The 17,425-nt window shown below is 39.2% G+C and overlaps 1 protein-coding gene across 1 annotated transcript; it reads left to right on the top strand.

Annotated features, from left to right (window-relative positions):
- Positions 1-329: 329 nt before the first annotated feature.
- Positions 330-16,276, top strand: LOC122093831 (transcriptional corepressor SEUSS-like). Its single transcript, XM_042664353.1, has 10 exons — positions 330-751; positions 1,275-2,790; positions 2,877-2,996; positions 3,987-4,035; positions 4,230-4,444; positions 4,541-4,609; positions 5,462-5,559; positions 7,944-8,037; positions 12,982-13,051; positions 14,673-16,276. The coding sequence occupies exons 2-10, from the start codon at positions 1,768-1,770 to the stop codon at positions 15,656-15,658; spliced, it is 2,724 nt and encodes a 907-aa protein (XP_042520287.1). The 5' UTR covers positions 330-751; positions 1,275-1,767; the 3' UTR covers positions 15,659-16,276.
- Positions 16,277-17,425: the final 1,149 nt, after the last annotated feature.

The raw sequence follows: 17,425 nt of genomic DNA, 5'->3' as shown, positions 1-17,425 counted from the left end.
AAAAAGAAAAAATTTGTTACCAAAAATAATAATTTACCAAATTTGATTCAATGACACGTGGTAACACCTTGGGCGAGTGGTCTGAAGTCACAGTAGAAGCGTCTGTGTGACTTGACAAGCATTAAAGAGGTGATTAGATGTGATATGTATAATTGGCGATGCCAATCCACCATCATAGATGATGAATCATGAATGTATGTTGATTTTATGGGGTCATGGGATGATGTGCAGGTGGCAATGATACGAAGAAGATTTGACTCGGTTGGAAAACGGAAAACGATGGTAAAGAAGGAAGGGAATGAAAGCCAATTCAATCCGATCGAAAGCATTCTTGACGTCCGCAAGGACTCACTCTCCTCACACACCCAGGAACAGAAGACAAAAGTAGAGAAAACCGAGAGGGAAAGAGAGAAAGAGAGAAAGAGAGAAAGAGAGAGAGATTACAAAAAAAAAAAAAAAAAGGGGAGACGACCAACTCAGAAGTTCTCTGAGCTGGATCGGATACACAAAGCTCCAGAGAGAAGACTATTTCAATGGAGAGGGATGTAAGGGAAGAAGAACCCTAGAGAAGAAAAGAGAAAGAGTAATAATAAAAAGCTACTGAAGAAGAAGAAGAAGAAGAAGAAGAAGAAGAAGAAGAAGACGAAGACAGACAGAAGAATCATTTTTTTATCTTCAAGGAGTTTGTTTTGTGGTTCCATTTGATCGAACTATTCAGAGCTTCAGACTGTCACTGCGAATTCTAACTCATGTAAGTCTGGTTTGCATCGTTTCTTTAGGGTTTAGTCTTTTTCCTCTGTTGAGCTTCCTTTTGGACTTAATAAACCTTGGGGATTTCACCTGGAAGAAGTTCCAGATCGTTGATTTCAGTTACGATTTCTTGAATTTGGCCTTGATCACGATTTTTTTTTTTTTGCCTTTTCTTTTTTATTGATGTTTGGGAAGTTGGGGTGACAGTTTATAGTGTTTGAATAATGTTAAGACGATCGTTTGTTTGAGTATGTTACTCGGATTTTGTTGTGAAGATCGCATTTTGAGCTTTGGGTCTTGAAGAAAAACTCCCCTTTGATTCCCCCTCCTTCGGTGCCGAAAATGTTTTTTTAATTATATATATCTTCCCTTTACTTGGCGGGTTTCAGCTGGGTGAACGAAGTTTTAGACAGTTCGTATTTTTATCGAAATTAATTTAATTAGAATGCTGTTGTAACATCGACTCTAGTGTTCCTTTTCACTCTTGCGCGTCGTGATGTCTTTCTTTTGGTTGATTGTGATAGACGGGAGTAATCGGCTTGGGGGTTCTCAGGTGCTGCATTTGATGGTGGAAGACTGAAGTTTTCTGTTTTGCTTCTATTCGGGAAGGGAGAATGCATTTTTGTATGATGCCACATAATTTTATCTGTAAATCATACAGAGAATTGGGTCATTGCCCTAGAAACTCCCACTTTCGCAGAACTTGTGGAACGCAAGAATGTTCAGAATCAATGCTTGTCGCTTGGTTTTAGTTATCCATTTTCTTCCTCCGGTGTTCATCACTGTTAGACAACATGTGTTTGGAAAGAGAACTGTTTCACGTTGTGTGCAAATGAGAACTGTGTGGTCTCAAGCTCTGGATTTTAAGGGTTAATACGTCTGCTGGGTTTTTAATCTGTGCCTTTTAGCTTAGTTGCTGCTCCTTTGGATCTCGTGGTGTTAGAGTTTGTACTTCATGCGGTTATAGTAAAATTTCTCAACTCTGTTGTATAGTCTGTAGCTTGTACTATTGGGAAGATGGTACCCTCGGGGCCTCCGACTCCTGTCGGTGGTGCCCAATCCGTCCCACCTTCATTCCTTCGATCAAACTCTGGCATTCTAGGAGTTCAAGGTGGTGCGGTTCCTTCACCAACCGGGTTTCCTTCAGTTATCTCTCCACGTAATCAGTATAGCAGCATGAACATGGTCAATAACATGCCCAATGTTTCCTCTCTTCTCAATCAATCCTTTGGGAATGGTGGGTCAAACTCTGGGCTTTCTGGTTCGGGAAGTATACAACGTGGAGGTGCTGAAACTGGCGCTGAGTCTGATCCACTTTCTGGTGCTGGTAATGGAATGAACTTCACTCCTTCAGCTGTCTCATTTGCACCATCCAACACTGCGAACATTGGTTCAACTGGTCAAGGTCAGGGGCAGCAATTCTCAAACCAATCTGGGAACCAGCTGGCCCCCGAGCAGCAGTCATCTCAACAACTTGACCAGAAAAGCTTCCAGCATGGCCAGCAGTCGTTGCAGCAGTTCTCTGTTCCTCACAGCCAACAGCAACAGCAATTCCAGCCTACTCGAGGTGGATTGGGCAGTGTTGGCCCTGTTAAATTGGAGCCTCAGATGGCTAATGATCAAAATGGGCAGCAGCAACAGTTGCAGTCCTTGCGGAGTCTCAGTTCAGTGAAATTGGAGCCTCAACAAATCCAGAATTTGAGAAATCTAGGGCCTGTTAAATTAGAACCACAACATTCAGATCAGTCGTCGTTTCTTCAGCAGCAACAGCAGCAACAACAAATCCTCCAAATGTCCAGGCAGTCTTCTCAGGCTGCTGCTCAAATGAATCTTTTTCAACAGCAGCGCATCCTGCAGCTACAACAACAGCAGCAGCAGCAGCCACAACAAGTCTTAAAGGCACTTCCTCAGCAGCGTTCTCAGTTACAGCAGCAGTTTCAACAGCAGCCTGTGAGATCTCCAGTTAAACCTGCCTATGAACCTGGGACATGTGCTCGCCGTTTGACGCATTATATGTATCATCAACAACACAGGCCTGCTGTAAGATCTCAATTCAGCGAATCTTTTATCACGTATTGTACGATTATTTTACGACTTCTGTCTGCTTAAGATCATCTTTAATGCAGGACAACAATATTGAGTTCTGGAGGAAATTTGTGGCGGAGTACTTTGCCCCCAATGCCAAGAAGAGGTGGTGTGTCTCTCTATATGGAAGTGGTCGGCAAACAACTGGTGTTTTCCCTCAGGTCTGTTGTTGAAGAAATTTATGCGGTTAAAAGTTTAAACTGCTCAGTTGGGCTTAAAAAGACCTTATTTTGGGCCATGGATGGGTTTTATGGGCCTTGGGTTACTTATTTATGGGATTAATCTTATTAACGGGCCGAAATGATAGGCTCAGAAGTCAGAAGGTGGGGTGTTGCCTACACACGACATTGTGATAGAAAGTGTTTAGGAATTTCAGAAGGTCTTTATGCATGCAATACACCCCATCAGGTAAAGCATGATTTGAGGAAAGAATTTTCATTTAAGAGTTTTGAAGTTGTTTAGCTGTGCATACAGAATTGATATTCTAGATCTGATCTCCCTCCTCATATTTCTGTTCATCTCTAAGCTCAGGTGTGATCTTTCCCTTTTGTTTTCCTTTCTCTGTGCTTCGTTTTCTCTAATATCTTCTAGCTCCTTTGATTTCTTCTCAGATTTCTTCTAATTTTCTTTTCTCTTGAAAATTATATAATTTCTCCTACCATTCTTCTATTCTGGTCCTATATTAGTTCTATCATGTCTACATTGATTCGAGATTGTTAGTAGTTTTTGGCTCCAGATCTCCAGATTCTTTCAAGAACCTTGAACCACATTAAAAACCTACTATAAACTTTGTTCCTTCTTGTTGATGCTATGCCACATTGGGGAGATTCAATCCAGGTAGCCTGGTCATAGGTAATTCCGTTACCCATGATATTTGGTCATCCTTCATTTTTTTTTCTTGGGATGAATATCATCCTTCATTATATATACTTAATATGGGCTTTATAGCTATATTTCCTCTTCCATAATATAGCACCAGGAGGGTAATGATCTGATTTGTTTGATGAAATTTGCCAATCATTCGTTGTGTATAGTTGTGTATATGATGTTGCTGGCACATCAATATGGAGTGTCAAAATGTATTATATCGCCTCTTTTAATTATTAACGAGAAGGTAAATGGTATTAAAGTTTCAATTGTAATTTTTCCAGGATGTATGGCACTGTGAAATATGCAATCGCAAGCCTGGACGGGGTTTTGGTATGTTTTAGTTTTCTTGGTTTAGAGAATTTTATTTCACTGGCATCTTATTTATATTTTTTCATAGTGACATCAGTGCTATCCCCAATCTCATGGTCAGGCTGTCTCCTTGTTGCCATTCAAGGCTCTTACATTAAATTTTTTTTTTTCACTTGTAAAGATTCCATTTGATGTTTTTCCCTCCATGCTTTCAGAAACTACGGTTGAAGTTTTGCCCAGGCTGTGCAAAATAAAGTATGATAGTGGTACTCTGGAAGAACTTCTTTACGTTGATATGCCTCGTGAATATCAGAATGCAACAGGGCAAATAGTCCTTGACTATGCAAAAGCAATACAAGAAAGTGTATTTGAACAACTGCGTGTGGTTCGTGATGGTCAGCTAAGAATTGTGTTCTCACCTGATCTAAAGGTTAGCATGTGGTTAGTTGGTTTTATATTAAAGCAATTCTTGATCCTTGTGGCGTTACTGAGTGGCATTGTCTTTGTATGTGGACTTCCACACTAGATTTGTTCTTGGGAGTTTTGTGCTCGGCGTCATGAGGAGCTCATTCCTCGAAGATTGATCATACCTCAGGTAAGCAATTAGAAAGAGATCCGTTATATAGTTGAATGCTTGATTGGGAGTGTTTGTTTTGTTCCAGTCATGACTTGTGCAACATATATCATCTCTGGAAAAATTTGATTAGGCTTATCTTGCTCAATAAATGAATGGAATTTTGGACTTTGGTTTCTTGATAGTTGACTATATTACTTGTCCAATAAAGACATATATGAAGAGATAAATAGTGAATAAATAATTAGCTGATAGAATAGCCCACCTTTGAATTGTCTACAGCTTCGTTGGAAACAGGTTTGTTTTCTTTTGGTGTTAAATTGGGCTCTTTATCTTTCCCTTTTCTTAAATCAATAATATCTGAAATTTGCTTTTCATTTTGATTAATTATATTATTTTTAGTTCCAAAATTATTGTTGGAATTTGATGGGTCATTTGAATTTCTATGTTTATGTAGTTGTCTCTTTATTGAAAATTTGTACTTAATTCACATGTTGATTCTCCCCCCAGAGAATTATTTAAATCATTCACTTCCAGCTGAATGTCCTCTTTCATGTTCCTGAAGAGAAGATACTATAATCTGAAGGAGTTACAAATTTGTTGTCTTTGGTGTTTGCTTATTTATGAATAATATCCTCAAGTGAATGAAATAAAAACTATAAAATCATTTACTTAAATGATATTTGGCATAAATAAGTTCCAAACCTGCCATCGCCTTGCACTAAGGCGACAGTCGCCTAGACCCCAACTGAACCGCCTGGATGCCTTGACAAATATTCTTATGGGCTTCTGTTGGGAGTTGGTTGCGACTGATGTGCGACTGTATTATGGGATTTTTAGTAATAACATTGACTATTATTGTTGCATGTGCAGGTTAGTCAACTTGGAGCAGCAGCTCAGAAATACCAGGCTGCTACCCAAAATGGATCATCCAATCTTTCTGCTCAGGAGTTACAAAATAACTGTAATATGTATGTTAATTATTCTCTATTACATATTAACTCCTTTTTTCTGTAGTATCTGAAGATGAATTGATGAACAGTATTTCCATCTTACATTAAATGTCATTGGTATCTTTATCAGTTGCATTTTCTGTGGTAATTCAGTTACTCTGTCATGCACACATAAAATTATTTGTAATATTTTGTTATAAAATAATTTTCTTTCATCATTGCAGTAGTATTATTTATTATGAGATTGTAATGTAATATTTCTGGGGACCCACTTTCCTGTGCAGATAAAATAGCATACTCCTGCTGTTTTGAAAAAAAAAAAATTGACCTGTCGAACTCACTTTTTTTAAGGATTGGGTCAGTTCTTGTGAGTTCTGGACGACTCCACCGATTCACTCCACAAAAAAATCAATCCCACTGATCCTAATTAAAAAAAAAAAAAAAAATTCCTATGACATGGGAGAATATTATTCTTTTGGACATTTAAACAAATGTGTAGTATACATAATTTTTGAGAAACAATGTCATATGCTGAAATTCAGCCTTTGTTTTTTTAAAATTTAACTGAAAATTTTATGTTTTTGTCACAACCACAAACAAATTTATTGAGGAATGCATGGAATCCTTCAGCCTGTAGTCATGCTAGCCTGTTGATTTCTTATACAAAGAATGAGGATGGATTTCTGACCTGAAATTTCTCCTGTCAGGAGCTCTAGAAGCAAAATCCTTCAATCTTCCTCAGAGCTGTGAAATTCATTTTTTTCTTGTGATGGTTTTGTGTATTTGTACAGAAATAAGTCTTTGCAACTCTTGGGTAAAAGTTTCACAGGCAAAAACCTAGGTCTGGATTGGAAACTTGGAAAAACATATTCGCTTGAAGAGCTGATGAGAGCAAGTATAATACCACCTCTGGAAAATCTACATACAACTCTAAATGGAATAGCATTCCCAAGACATGGATATAGGCCAGACAATATCCCATTTTGCTAACTCATCAGCTATTTCATTTGCCATTCTTGGCTTCTTCTTGGAACAATGAATTCATCCGGGAAGCTAGATATCGATGGTGTCTGTGTTGATAACAACATCGGGTTGTAGATATGATGTAGATCACAGGAACAGGGCTGAAACCAGTCCTGACCAGATGTGGGAGTCAGCTGCTATGAGAGACAGCCTGGTCAGGTGTGGTCTGGTTCTTTGGTCAAGATTTCTAATTTTGAGGAGCATATCATAAGGGATTAGGAAATCAGATTTTGTCTAGCTGTGTGAGCCTTTTTTTTAGGGGGGGGGGTTAAGAAATTGCTTGCCTGTGAACAGCTTGCATAGGCTAATTTCTAGGGAGATTGATTTCAGATCGTGTGGGCCCCGTGGCCAGCTGTAAGGAGGCAAGATTTGCAGTGGTGGGATCTATAGGCAGATTCTCCTTGGTATCTACTGAATGCACCAATGATCTTGCCAAGCAAGGAGCTTTTTTTAGACTGAGCATGTCTTTTGAGAATTATTTCTGTGCAATTCTATTCAATGTTTTGTCTTCCAGGACTTTGCTTCTTTTTGTTTCTTTTAGTCGTAGTCTCTGCATTCCTGTTTTTAGTGGAATTTAAAATTAAAATTGGGACTAACTTAACAATTGTACTCGACTAAGGAAGTAAGAAAAGTGATACCAAATTCATGGAGCACTTGAGCCCATTGTTGGGCTTTTATAAAACCAACCTTTTACAATTTAAACCCATTTTATTGGAAAGAACCAATAAAACCCATCAGATAGTACCGATATGCATGGTAGGCATAGTTGCATAGTTAAATCTCCTCGTCATTCATAGGCTGGTCCAATAACTTGAATGGTTGGAAACTCCCGCTGGGAAAGACAAAAAACTTACAGCAGTCTCTTGGTATTGTCAATTGCTAATGGATCAGCGGTAGCATTTTTGTCTCCCAAGTCTTTAACTCCCTTCTGATGGGCAGACTGAATCCAATAGCACCATTTCACTTTGCAAGAGAATCCGTATTTTGAAGGTTCTTGTTTTCTCAAGAAATCAAGAACAGAATATGTAGGATTCTCAAAAAAATTAGACCACAATACTGGGATTGTCAAGTAATTGTTCACGTGGTTAGTCCCATGGGTTCCCCATAACTAACACTACAGTTTCCTTGTGGCATAAAAAAATTTGAGATGGAAATTTTAACTGTTGTTCGACTTTGGAATGTCACTGACACATGCCAATCTTGTATCCTTTACTTCCTGCTTTCACTCGGATGTCTGATTCCATTTTCTTTGTTCTGGGGCATTTTAATATTTTAATTTCTTATCAATTCTTGTGGTCAAGGCAGCTATACACACACACACACATACACATATATATTGAAATCACTTAAATTGATTAGTAAATGTTATTCTTCTTCAGGTTTGTGGCATCTGCTCGCCAATTGGCAAAAGCTTTGGAGGTGCCTTTAGTAAATGATCTAGGATATACAAAGAGATATGTGCGATGTCTTCAGGTAGTGTTCTTGCTATGTTGGAATTGATAAATCCACTATTTTCACTTCCATGTGTGGATTTGATTTTTGAGGATAACTGAATATGGTTAAGCGTTATGCATCTGGAAGTAGTTTGTTATGGTCAGCTACCATTGAAAAATTGCATAGCTGTTACTATTATTTTTTAAATTCAGTTCTTGACAGTTCTCACTTTTCTAAATGTATCCACTTGATTTGATATTGTTACTAATCTTGAACTTCAGACCACCTTTAGATTTGGGTTTTCATAATTGTGTATAAAGATGCATATCTTCTTGTATGTTCGCTTTGGATTGTTAGAAACTTAGATCCAAACCGCCAGGAACTTGTCATCTTTTATGCTATATTTGTTAATGATTAGTGGTCTAGCTGTTAGATTAGATTCCCACCAAATCAACTAAATTCGATGTCAATAGTAGTCGGGTTCTACAATTTGGTGGTCTCAATTCCTATTGGTAGTGGGAATTGAAGATGAAGGATGTAAGCCACAAGTTCCCTCAAGTCCCCTGGTAAGTCTGCGATTCTAGCCTGTTTGGATTCTCATGAGCCAAATTGAGCTTTCACTGAATCCATTTTCTCCCGGCCACCTTTCTGGATTTTGCAATAGTTGAACTCACCATGACCTTCATTGCCATGGTTTTTAGATTTCTCTCCGCATGATGTCGAAGTGAAATTTTCTATTGGAGAACTTGTTTACTAGCCCATCTGAGGGCCTGGTGGATCAGCTGCTCGTACTGATATGAAAGTTATCAATAACCAGATGAAGGGAAGGGAAAAAAAACACGCTTGCACACAGTTTCTTGATTTTTGACTGAAGATTCTTATCCAGACTCGTTAGACATTATTTGATGCAGGAGCGTTTCCATGGATCGGCTTGAACCAGTTTTGGAACCAAGACTGGGAACCAGGTCAAATTTAGGTCTTTGGTCTATTAGAATATCTTATTCAGATTTATCTTGTAATCTTTCAGTTAGGCTAGAGTTTCATTCTGTTTTCAATTTTTGAGTTTGATTCCAGAGAGGTTGGATTAGATAATTAGGAGATTTAATTTCTATTTCTGTTTTAGAATTCAAATAGGAAACTTTTAATTTTATTTTTATAAATATGCCTGTAACCCAATTCATTGGGCAGATTGAATGTTGAATTTGGTTTGAGTAGCCGTGTGTGATTTCCCCCCCCCCCCTTTTATTTGTGTGAGCTTTCTCTGTCTCTCTCTACTTTTCTGGTTCTCTTTTCCCATTCCCTGTTCTGGCGTAAGAACAGTTCCTCATGATTGGGGAATGCTCCTCTTGTTTCCTACTTATATTCTGGACATAAGATCACCTCCCTTGGGTGCTGCTACCTGTACAAGCTGGTGTCCGAAACTCATGTGGGCTGTGAGATATCAACTCAAAACCTCAACCCCATTTCTGTCCTACGACCTGAACATGTTGCAGAGGTAAATACCTTTTCTAATCCTTGATTTTGGGTCCAGGTAATGATCGCATTTAAGGGAATTAATAGGTGCGAATCAGCTTCTGGAATTTTAGATCAATTGGAGACTTCTTTAGTGAGATCTCCTACCTGCAAGAAATCTGTTTTTTTCCCGCCACTGGTTCGTGTTAGAGGTTGAAGATGATGGCTGTCTTTGTTTCCAATTAAGTCACCTGTTGCAATTACATATCTACGCCTTATGATTAACTTTTGTCCTACTCCACCCACTTTTCTCCTGTAAGGCTGATGACACCCATTCCCCACAATTCCCTTTGTTACTTTATTTATTTCCCCACTTTCCTTTTATCCCACTTTCCTTTACCCCTCACTCCCTCTTTTATTACTTCTTACCAATACTTTGTTTTAGTTCCAAGACTTCCCTTTTCAAACAACTTTACTATTACCCGTGAATTGCAACTTTCCTTTGTTAAAGTGCCTTCATTTGTTTACATGATTGCCATCCACTTGACTATTGACTTGTGTGTTATTTGGATGGGCCCATAAGCTATCCGAGTGGTTTTGGAACCTCGGATCCGCATCAGTTGGTATCAGAGCAAATTCTTGCAACCATGGATTCCTTTGTATTCAAATCTAGAGTTTGGTTTCCTAACAGAAAGCTTGCTAATCTATTTATTGATGAAGGGCAGTGCGGTGATCAGTTAAGACCTTTGATTAATGAACATCTCTGGTTTTTTTTTTTTCCCAATTGACTTCCTCCTTTCTTTAATTTGCAGGAGGGCGTTTAGGCAGGTTGCTGTTCAAGTTAGTGAAGTTATTTTATTGTAATTTGACCTAACAAGAACGAAATCACGCTCTGTAGGATTTGAACCTACGGCATCGAGTTTTGGAGTCCCACGTTCTACTGAACTGAACTAAGAGCACTTCCTTATCACACTAGATATGAATAGAATCGTAAAGAAAAGGATTATTTTTTTCCCAAAACACCTTGCATGCATTGTCTATCATAAAATGAAAGATTACTTATGTCCAATTTGTTTTAATCTCAATTGATCTATCAGTATTACCCAGAGAAGTAATAGGTAGGGATGACAGGATTTGAACCCGTGAAATTTTTTACCCAAAACAAAGGTGCTACCAAGTTGCGCTAAAACCCTTTTTTATTTTTTTTTACAGTGTTATTGTAGAGAACCCTTGCCCTGTTTTCCACATCGGTAATGCACCTCTAGCGATATACAATCTCTTTGCCATTTATTCTTTTTGGTCTCATATTTGCCGCTCCTACCAACGATAATAGAAGTTTTGAGGGTTTCCTGATAGAAAAATTTGCACGCGATAGAGATCCCAAATCCGTGTATCCAGTGTTGCAAGCCCTACCGCATGCTTTGACCCAACAAACTCCGAAGCAAAGAAAAGAAACTCTGAGTGAACAAGCAACGGATGAGCGCAAGTGACAATTTCGTCTCACGATCTTTGGTAGATATGTTTTCAAAGACCAACCAGATCATCATTAATTCTGAGGATGATGTATCCGTTAAATTTTCTATTTCTCAGTATTATGATGGTGCTTATTGTGAATTCCCCTTAGCGCATTATTAAATTGGGTCGAGAGAGGTTGGAAGAATGAAGCGGCATTGTTGATTGCAACACAAATTTATGTACCCTACAACCTTTTCACATGTGATAGACATTTATTCTTCATGGATTGGTCAACGAAATATCCTCGGAGTCAAAGAAGCTGATATCGAGACTAACAAAAGGGGTCAACAAAAAAGGAAGACTTCTCAGATGTGGAACGAATAGTAACAAGAATGGAAAACAAGAAGATTGTTGATCAAGTAACAACAAAAACTAGTGCAACGAAAGTTATTCTCCATCAGGAGTTCGTTCTCCCCCACAATTTTCCAGAAATAGATGCAACCCCATAGATTCGTATTATGGATATTATTCCAGTTTTGTAGATAAGTAGTTTGCCCCCACTCATGAGTTTTTATTTTAACTGTTCTATATAACTCATGGTCGAGTATTTTACAACACTGGGATAATTGATGTAGGAGCGTTTCCATGGATCAACTCGTATCCATTTGGGTACCCAGACCATGAACCAGGTCCAAATTTGGGTCTTTGGTCTATTAGAATATTAGTAGTTTCTTACGTATTGAGATTTATCTTGTAAGCTTTCAATTAGGCTAGAGTTTGATTCCATTTTTCAATTTTAGAGTTTAATTCCATATAGGTTGGTTTAGATAATAATTAGGAGATTTTATTTCTTTTCTGTTTTAGACTTCAAATAGGTAACTTATAATTTCGTTTTTCATAAATATGCTTTTAACCAATTCATTAGGCAGATTGAATTGAATGGACTGCTGAATTTGCTTTGAGTGGCCGTGTGGCTGTGTGCGATCCTTTCTCCCCACCCCCCCCTCGCTCTCTTCTTCACTTTTCCCCATCCCCTGTTCTGGCTTAAGAACAGTTCCTCACTATGGAGGACTGCTCTCTCTCATCTCTTCTTCCTTCCTCATATTCTGGGCATAAGATCATCTCCTTTGGGTGCCGCTACCTGTACAAGCTGGTGGCCGAAACTCAAGTGGGCTGTGAGATATCAACCCATTACCTCACCCCGTTTCTGTCTACCGCTTGAACATGTTGCAGAGTTTCTATTCCTTGATTTTGGGTCCAGCTAATGATCACATTTAAGGGGATTAATAGGTGTGAACCAGCCTCTGAAATTTTAGAGCAGTTGGAGATTTCTTGACTGAGATCTCCTACCTGCAAGAAACCTGGTTTTTCCGCCACTGGTTCGTGTTACATATCTACCCCTTATGATTAACTTCTGTCCTACTCGGCTACTCCACCCCTTCCCCACGATTCCGCTTGTTACTTTCCTTACTTCCCCATTTTCCGTATTACCCCTCACTCTCTCCTTCATTACTTATTACCAATTATTTGTTTTTAGTTCCAAGATTACCCTTTTCAAACAATTTTACTATTACTCATGAATTGCAACTTTCCTTTGTTAAGAGTTCCTTCATTAATTTACAGAATTGCCATTGTTCCGAGTCGGATTTTGGAACCCCGGGTCCACATCATTATTCCATTAAGATATTTTGGCTAAATGATTACATATATATATATATATATATATATATATAGAGAGAGAGAGAGAGAGAGAGAGAGAGAGAGAGAGAGAAGAATGCTACCTGGTCGCATGGCCCCTATGCCCAGACACAAAGTGTTACTAGCATACTCGTCGTAATTTGCGTTCCTTCCTCCCCCCACCCCCCCTTTTTTGATTTATGCAAATATTATCTGTCTCGCTATTCTATTTTCCCCTATTTAATTTTTCCTGTCACTAGATAAATTGATATATTGGGCTGGTTTTACTGGTTCCACAGTTCTATCCATGTATGAGGAATTGTTGAGGCTACTTTTCATTGATTTTGTTGTTATAGAGTCTCAATTTGTTTATGATGTTTTGTGGGTAAAAACTTGCAGATATCGGAAGTCGTTAACAGCATGAAAGATTTGATTGATTATAGCCGAGAAACAGGGACTGGACCTATGGGTAAAGCTTCCTATTATGTTCTTAATGTTCCTATTCTCATTTTGTGCTTTGTATGGTTTGAATTCTTATTCTTGGATATGTGACAGTTAAAGAGTTGCTGATACAGATATACAGTACCATAATTGTGCATGCTGCATAGGCTTTTGGGAAAAACTGAATGTTGCTATGCTTAGTGATGTGTATCTCTTCATGACCTGCCACTTAGCAGGATATGGGTGTGTCCATATGGTTGGTACAATTTCAGCCCAAAATGATCAGAAAATGGGCTCCAAATTACAAGGATGCCATTTTGTATTAATTTCTCGTGGCAGTATACTAATTCTTTGAAACTTGGGATTGAACTTAAAGCATTCTGAGTCACTCTTCTTACTCACGTGTGAAATTTTCCCGTGAGATGGGTGCGGGGTTCTCTTACATGGGACCGATTCTTGTCCATGTGGTACAAGGAAACACTTAGAAGCTTCCATATTTTGATAACTTGGTTGAGAGGGAAATTTGATACTGTACGTGATGGGTTGAGAAGGATCAGTTTTTTGATACCATAGGACTAGGTGTTCGGAACCTGGGTGATTTGGACATAAATGGATGCTCCTGAAATCAGAGCTGTTGGCAGCCTGGAAGTTGTCGACTATGAACATTCTGATGGTTGATACACTTGGTCCTAGTCAAATGAGACTCGAGTTACCCATGTTCCAGAAGAATACTTGAATACCGTTGAACTTTGAATCGCAATAACACAATACCTGTTACAAAGATACTTCACCAAGTAACTGATTTTTTTTCTTTTCTTTTCTTTTCTTTCTTTTCTTATTTATTTATTTATTTTTTCACTCGTTGGGGTAACAAAACTCACTGCATATAATTTGGACCATGACCTTCATGGCTGAAATCGTAGAAAGTACTGGAGAACAGTGGTATTGATTGATTGACCACATTAGCTTGATATCTGTGAAGTCAGAAATGGCAAGGATGGTTGGTTGGGATCTTATGTGGTTATAGCTAGCTTTTCAATGAGTGTGCTTACTTTCATCTACCTTCCTCTTCTGCCATTCTATTTCTTCCCCCCCACCCTTATTTTCTGGTTGGAGAAAGGGAGTTGGGGGGGGGGGGGTTTGACACTTTCAATTGATCATTCCCATCCCTTTCCATGGTTGGGATGGCAGCAGATAATTCATAGGATCCTAACCCCATGGTGATGGCTTATTACTATTGTCAGAACATCGCTTGATGTGCTTGTTTAGGGGATTAGTGCGGGAATTTTAAAAACAGGTTTGTTTCTGTAGGTTACTGAAACAATGTCATAAACAGGAGATCAGAACAGAAGAAGAGAGAAGGGGAGGAGACTGCCGTCAGAGGAAAGAACAGAATACCCATATTGGCAGTCCTCTCATAATATCATATAATAGGGCAAAGTTGGCTAACAAACTTACAAGGTCAAGGACAAGTATACCCTTAAGTCCTTGTGGTAGACTAAAGACAAATAATAAAACAAATATAATATATGCAGGGTATGACAAGTATACCCATGGTAAATACCACATCTCAACAGTTGCCACCTTTATTCTTCTTTATAGTAAACGCCGTGGTATTGTAATTAATGACTTTTGTATTTCTTCTTCAGCAAGTTTGATCAACTTCCCTCGGAGGACCAGCAGTTCATCTGGGCTCCACATTCAGGGTCAACAACCTGACGAGCAGCAGCAGCAACATACCGTAGTGCAAAACTCAAACAATGATCAAGGCCCTGTTCAGGCTGCTGCTGGTGTGCAGCTCAATGCTAACAATGGTGTTGTCAGTGTAAATAACTCCCTCAACTCAGCATCTACTTCCACATCTGCAAGCACCATTGTTGGGTTACTCCACCAGAACTCCATGAAATCAAGGCAGGAAAACACAATGTCTAATGTTAACAGTCCATATGGTGGGAATACGGTTCAGATTTCATCTGCAGGCTCCTCGAGTTCAATACCACAGGCTCAAATGAATCCATCATCCCCATTTCCATCACCAACACCTTCGTCTAACAATCCTCAGAATTCTCATAGTGCCTTACCACCACCAGCAGCAGCAGCAGCAGCAGCAGCAGCGCACACAGCGAACCAGATGAGTACTGCAAATTCACCAGCGGCAATGCAGCAGCCAACTCAGTCCAGTGAGGCTGACCCAAATGATTCCCAGAGTTCTGTCCAGCAGATAATACAAGAAATGATGATGTCTCCTCAGCTAAATGGTGGGGGTAGCATGGTTGGTGTTGGGTCCTTGGGGAATGACATCAAAAGCATTAATGGGATCACACAGATAGGCAGTAACACAGTTCTTAATGGAGGGAACTGCTTGGTTGGAAATGGGATTGCCAACAGTGCAGGCCTTGGCAGTGTGGGATATGGTAACATGGGTGTTGGAATTGGTCCATCTGCCACGGCTAGTGGTATGAGAGTTGCGATGGGCAACAACTCCATGACATTGAATGGGCGGGTTGGCATGCCATCAATGCCTCAGGACCCTGGCATGAATCACCACCAAAATTTGGGGAACCGGCTATTAAGTGGGCTTGGTGCGGTAAACAGCTTCAATAATCTCCAATTTGATTGGAAATCATCCCCATAGAAAGGCTTGTTGATGATGTGTGTTCATAATGATGCTGCTGGAGCTGTCAGAGACTCGGATATATCTGGATTGCTTGCATTGTCACATGGTAGTCCAGCATACAACAGCTTCCTCTTCTGTGCTAATTTCAGGAAAGGAAAACAGCGTCCATTGAAAGGCTGTAATCCGCATCAGCTTGGCTCTCTTTTCCTTCCCTCCCCTCCCCCTGGGTCACCTATATGTGAGGAGCGTTACTGCTGGGAAGTCCGTGTGTACTTTATGGTTGCATATAGAAGCTTTTCACATATAGAAGCTTTTCACTACTAACACCCCTAAAAATGGGGAATCATCGAGGTCTCATTCTTTGGGATGTGCATTGTGTGTCTTATACTGTAATTTTCATACTATACCTTCCTGTAGCGGTTTTGTACCGCAAAAGTGCCCATTGTGTATCTCCCAACCCCCTGGTAGAAGATTCTCGTGATGTCTTTCTTTAACAAGACGGAAGGGTAAATTTGATTGCGTCCAAGGGCAGTATAGAGAGGTAGCCTAGATATGGCTCCAAGATCATGGACATCTGAATGGGTTCAAGATGTGGAAGTTGAAGATAAAAAAGCTTTCTTGATTCTGTTTTTCTTCTGTCTGGTTTTCAACTATACTGAGCACAACAGGAAAAAGTCACCCTTCAAGGTGGAAGGTTAGTAAAGTTTACAAGAGAATATTATATTTCTGTTAAAAAAACGTGGAAGAGGGTTTTCTGAACAAGCAGCATAGGGGGGAGTGTATCAATAGATAAAAGGGCGGAAAGATATATAAAGTTATGCCCCGTGGTTGGATCAGAGAATTTCTTCCAAAAATATAATTTAATCGAATGAAGTCCCAGTCTGATTGGAATGTTGAGAATGTGGGGCATGCTTATGAACTTTGTTTTTTTATGCGAATTACTCAGGGAAAGAATCTCTTTCATGGGTGCTAAGATCTACCATGAGATAGGTCATGAGGCTGAAATTCGGTAGATTGACAGATACATAGGTCCTTTGTTGACATGTTAAATTTTAGATCAATCTAAATTTGACTAGTAGGAAAAGACTTGGTAATACTGGGCAAAGACTCAGTAATCCGGTACTACCAAGAAGCTGCCTGGACTTCAACGAAGGCGTGTAGACATAAGTTCGAGGGTAAATGATTGAGTTTGAGGCTCAAAAAGTTGCAAATGCCTTTTCAAATCATTCGTTAAACATCCAAATTACTCTACATGGCAAAATCAAGCGTACTAGATAAGGAGACCCTTTCGGTACTAGTCATGTGCAAAAACGATTTGGCCTTTTTGATTCAGTTTTAGGATTTGTTTTGTTTAATCTTTTATGGTGTCCTAGGGATACCAAGAAACCTTTGAAGTTGGGTCTTATCTGTTATTTCATCGGGAAATCTGTCAGCAAACTGAATGGCTCGTTCTATGGGAATAATAGATCCGAAGGATATATAATGTCCCAAGAAACGAACATTTGTTTGAAACAATTTTATTTTCTTTGCAGAAATAACAAGTCCTGATTGACGAATAACAGAGAAGAACAGATTTAGATGTTTCCAATGTTGAGAAATGTCCTGGGAATAAATAAGGACATCATCAATATACACAATTATAAACTGCGAATATTGATTAAAGATTTGATTCATTATATTTTGGAATTCAGAGGGAGCATTCTTAAGACCGAAAGGCATAACATTCCATTCGTACTGGCCGAATGGGATAACAAAGGCTGTCTTATACCTATCGTTCTCTGCTAT

Source organism: Macadamia integrifolia, chromosome 2 (genome assembly GCF_013358625.1).
Source record: "Macadamia integrifolia cultivar HAES 741 chromosome 2, SCU_Mint_v3, whole genome shotgun sequence".
NCBI classification, from domain to species: Eukaryota; Viridiplantae; Streptophyta; class Magnoliopsida; order Proteales; family Proteaceae; genus Macadamia; species Macadamia integrifolia.
Note: the sequence above shows the minus strand (reverse complement) of the source record. Positions and strands in the feature narration are given on the sequence as shown.

Coding starts and splice junctions, on each gene's coding strand:
- LOC122093831 (XM_042664353.1), top strand. CDS start 1,768: ATGGTACCCTCGGGGCCTCCGACTCCTGTCGGTGGTGCCCAATCCGTC. Junction 2,997..3,986: donor CAACTGGTGTTTTCCCTCAG/GTCTGTTGTTGA, acceptor TAATTTTTCCAG/GATGTATGGCACTGTGAAAT. Junction 4,445..4,540: donor TGTTCTCACCTGATCTAAAG/GTTAGCATGTGG, acceptor CTTCCACACTAG/ATTTGTTCTTGGGAGTTTTG.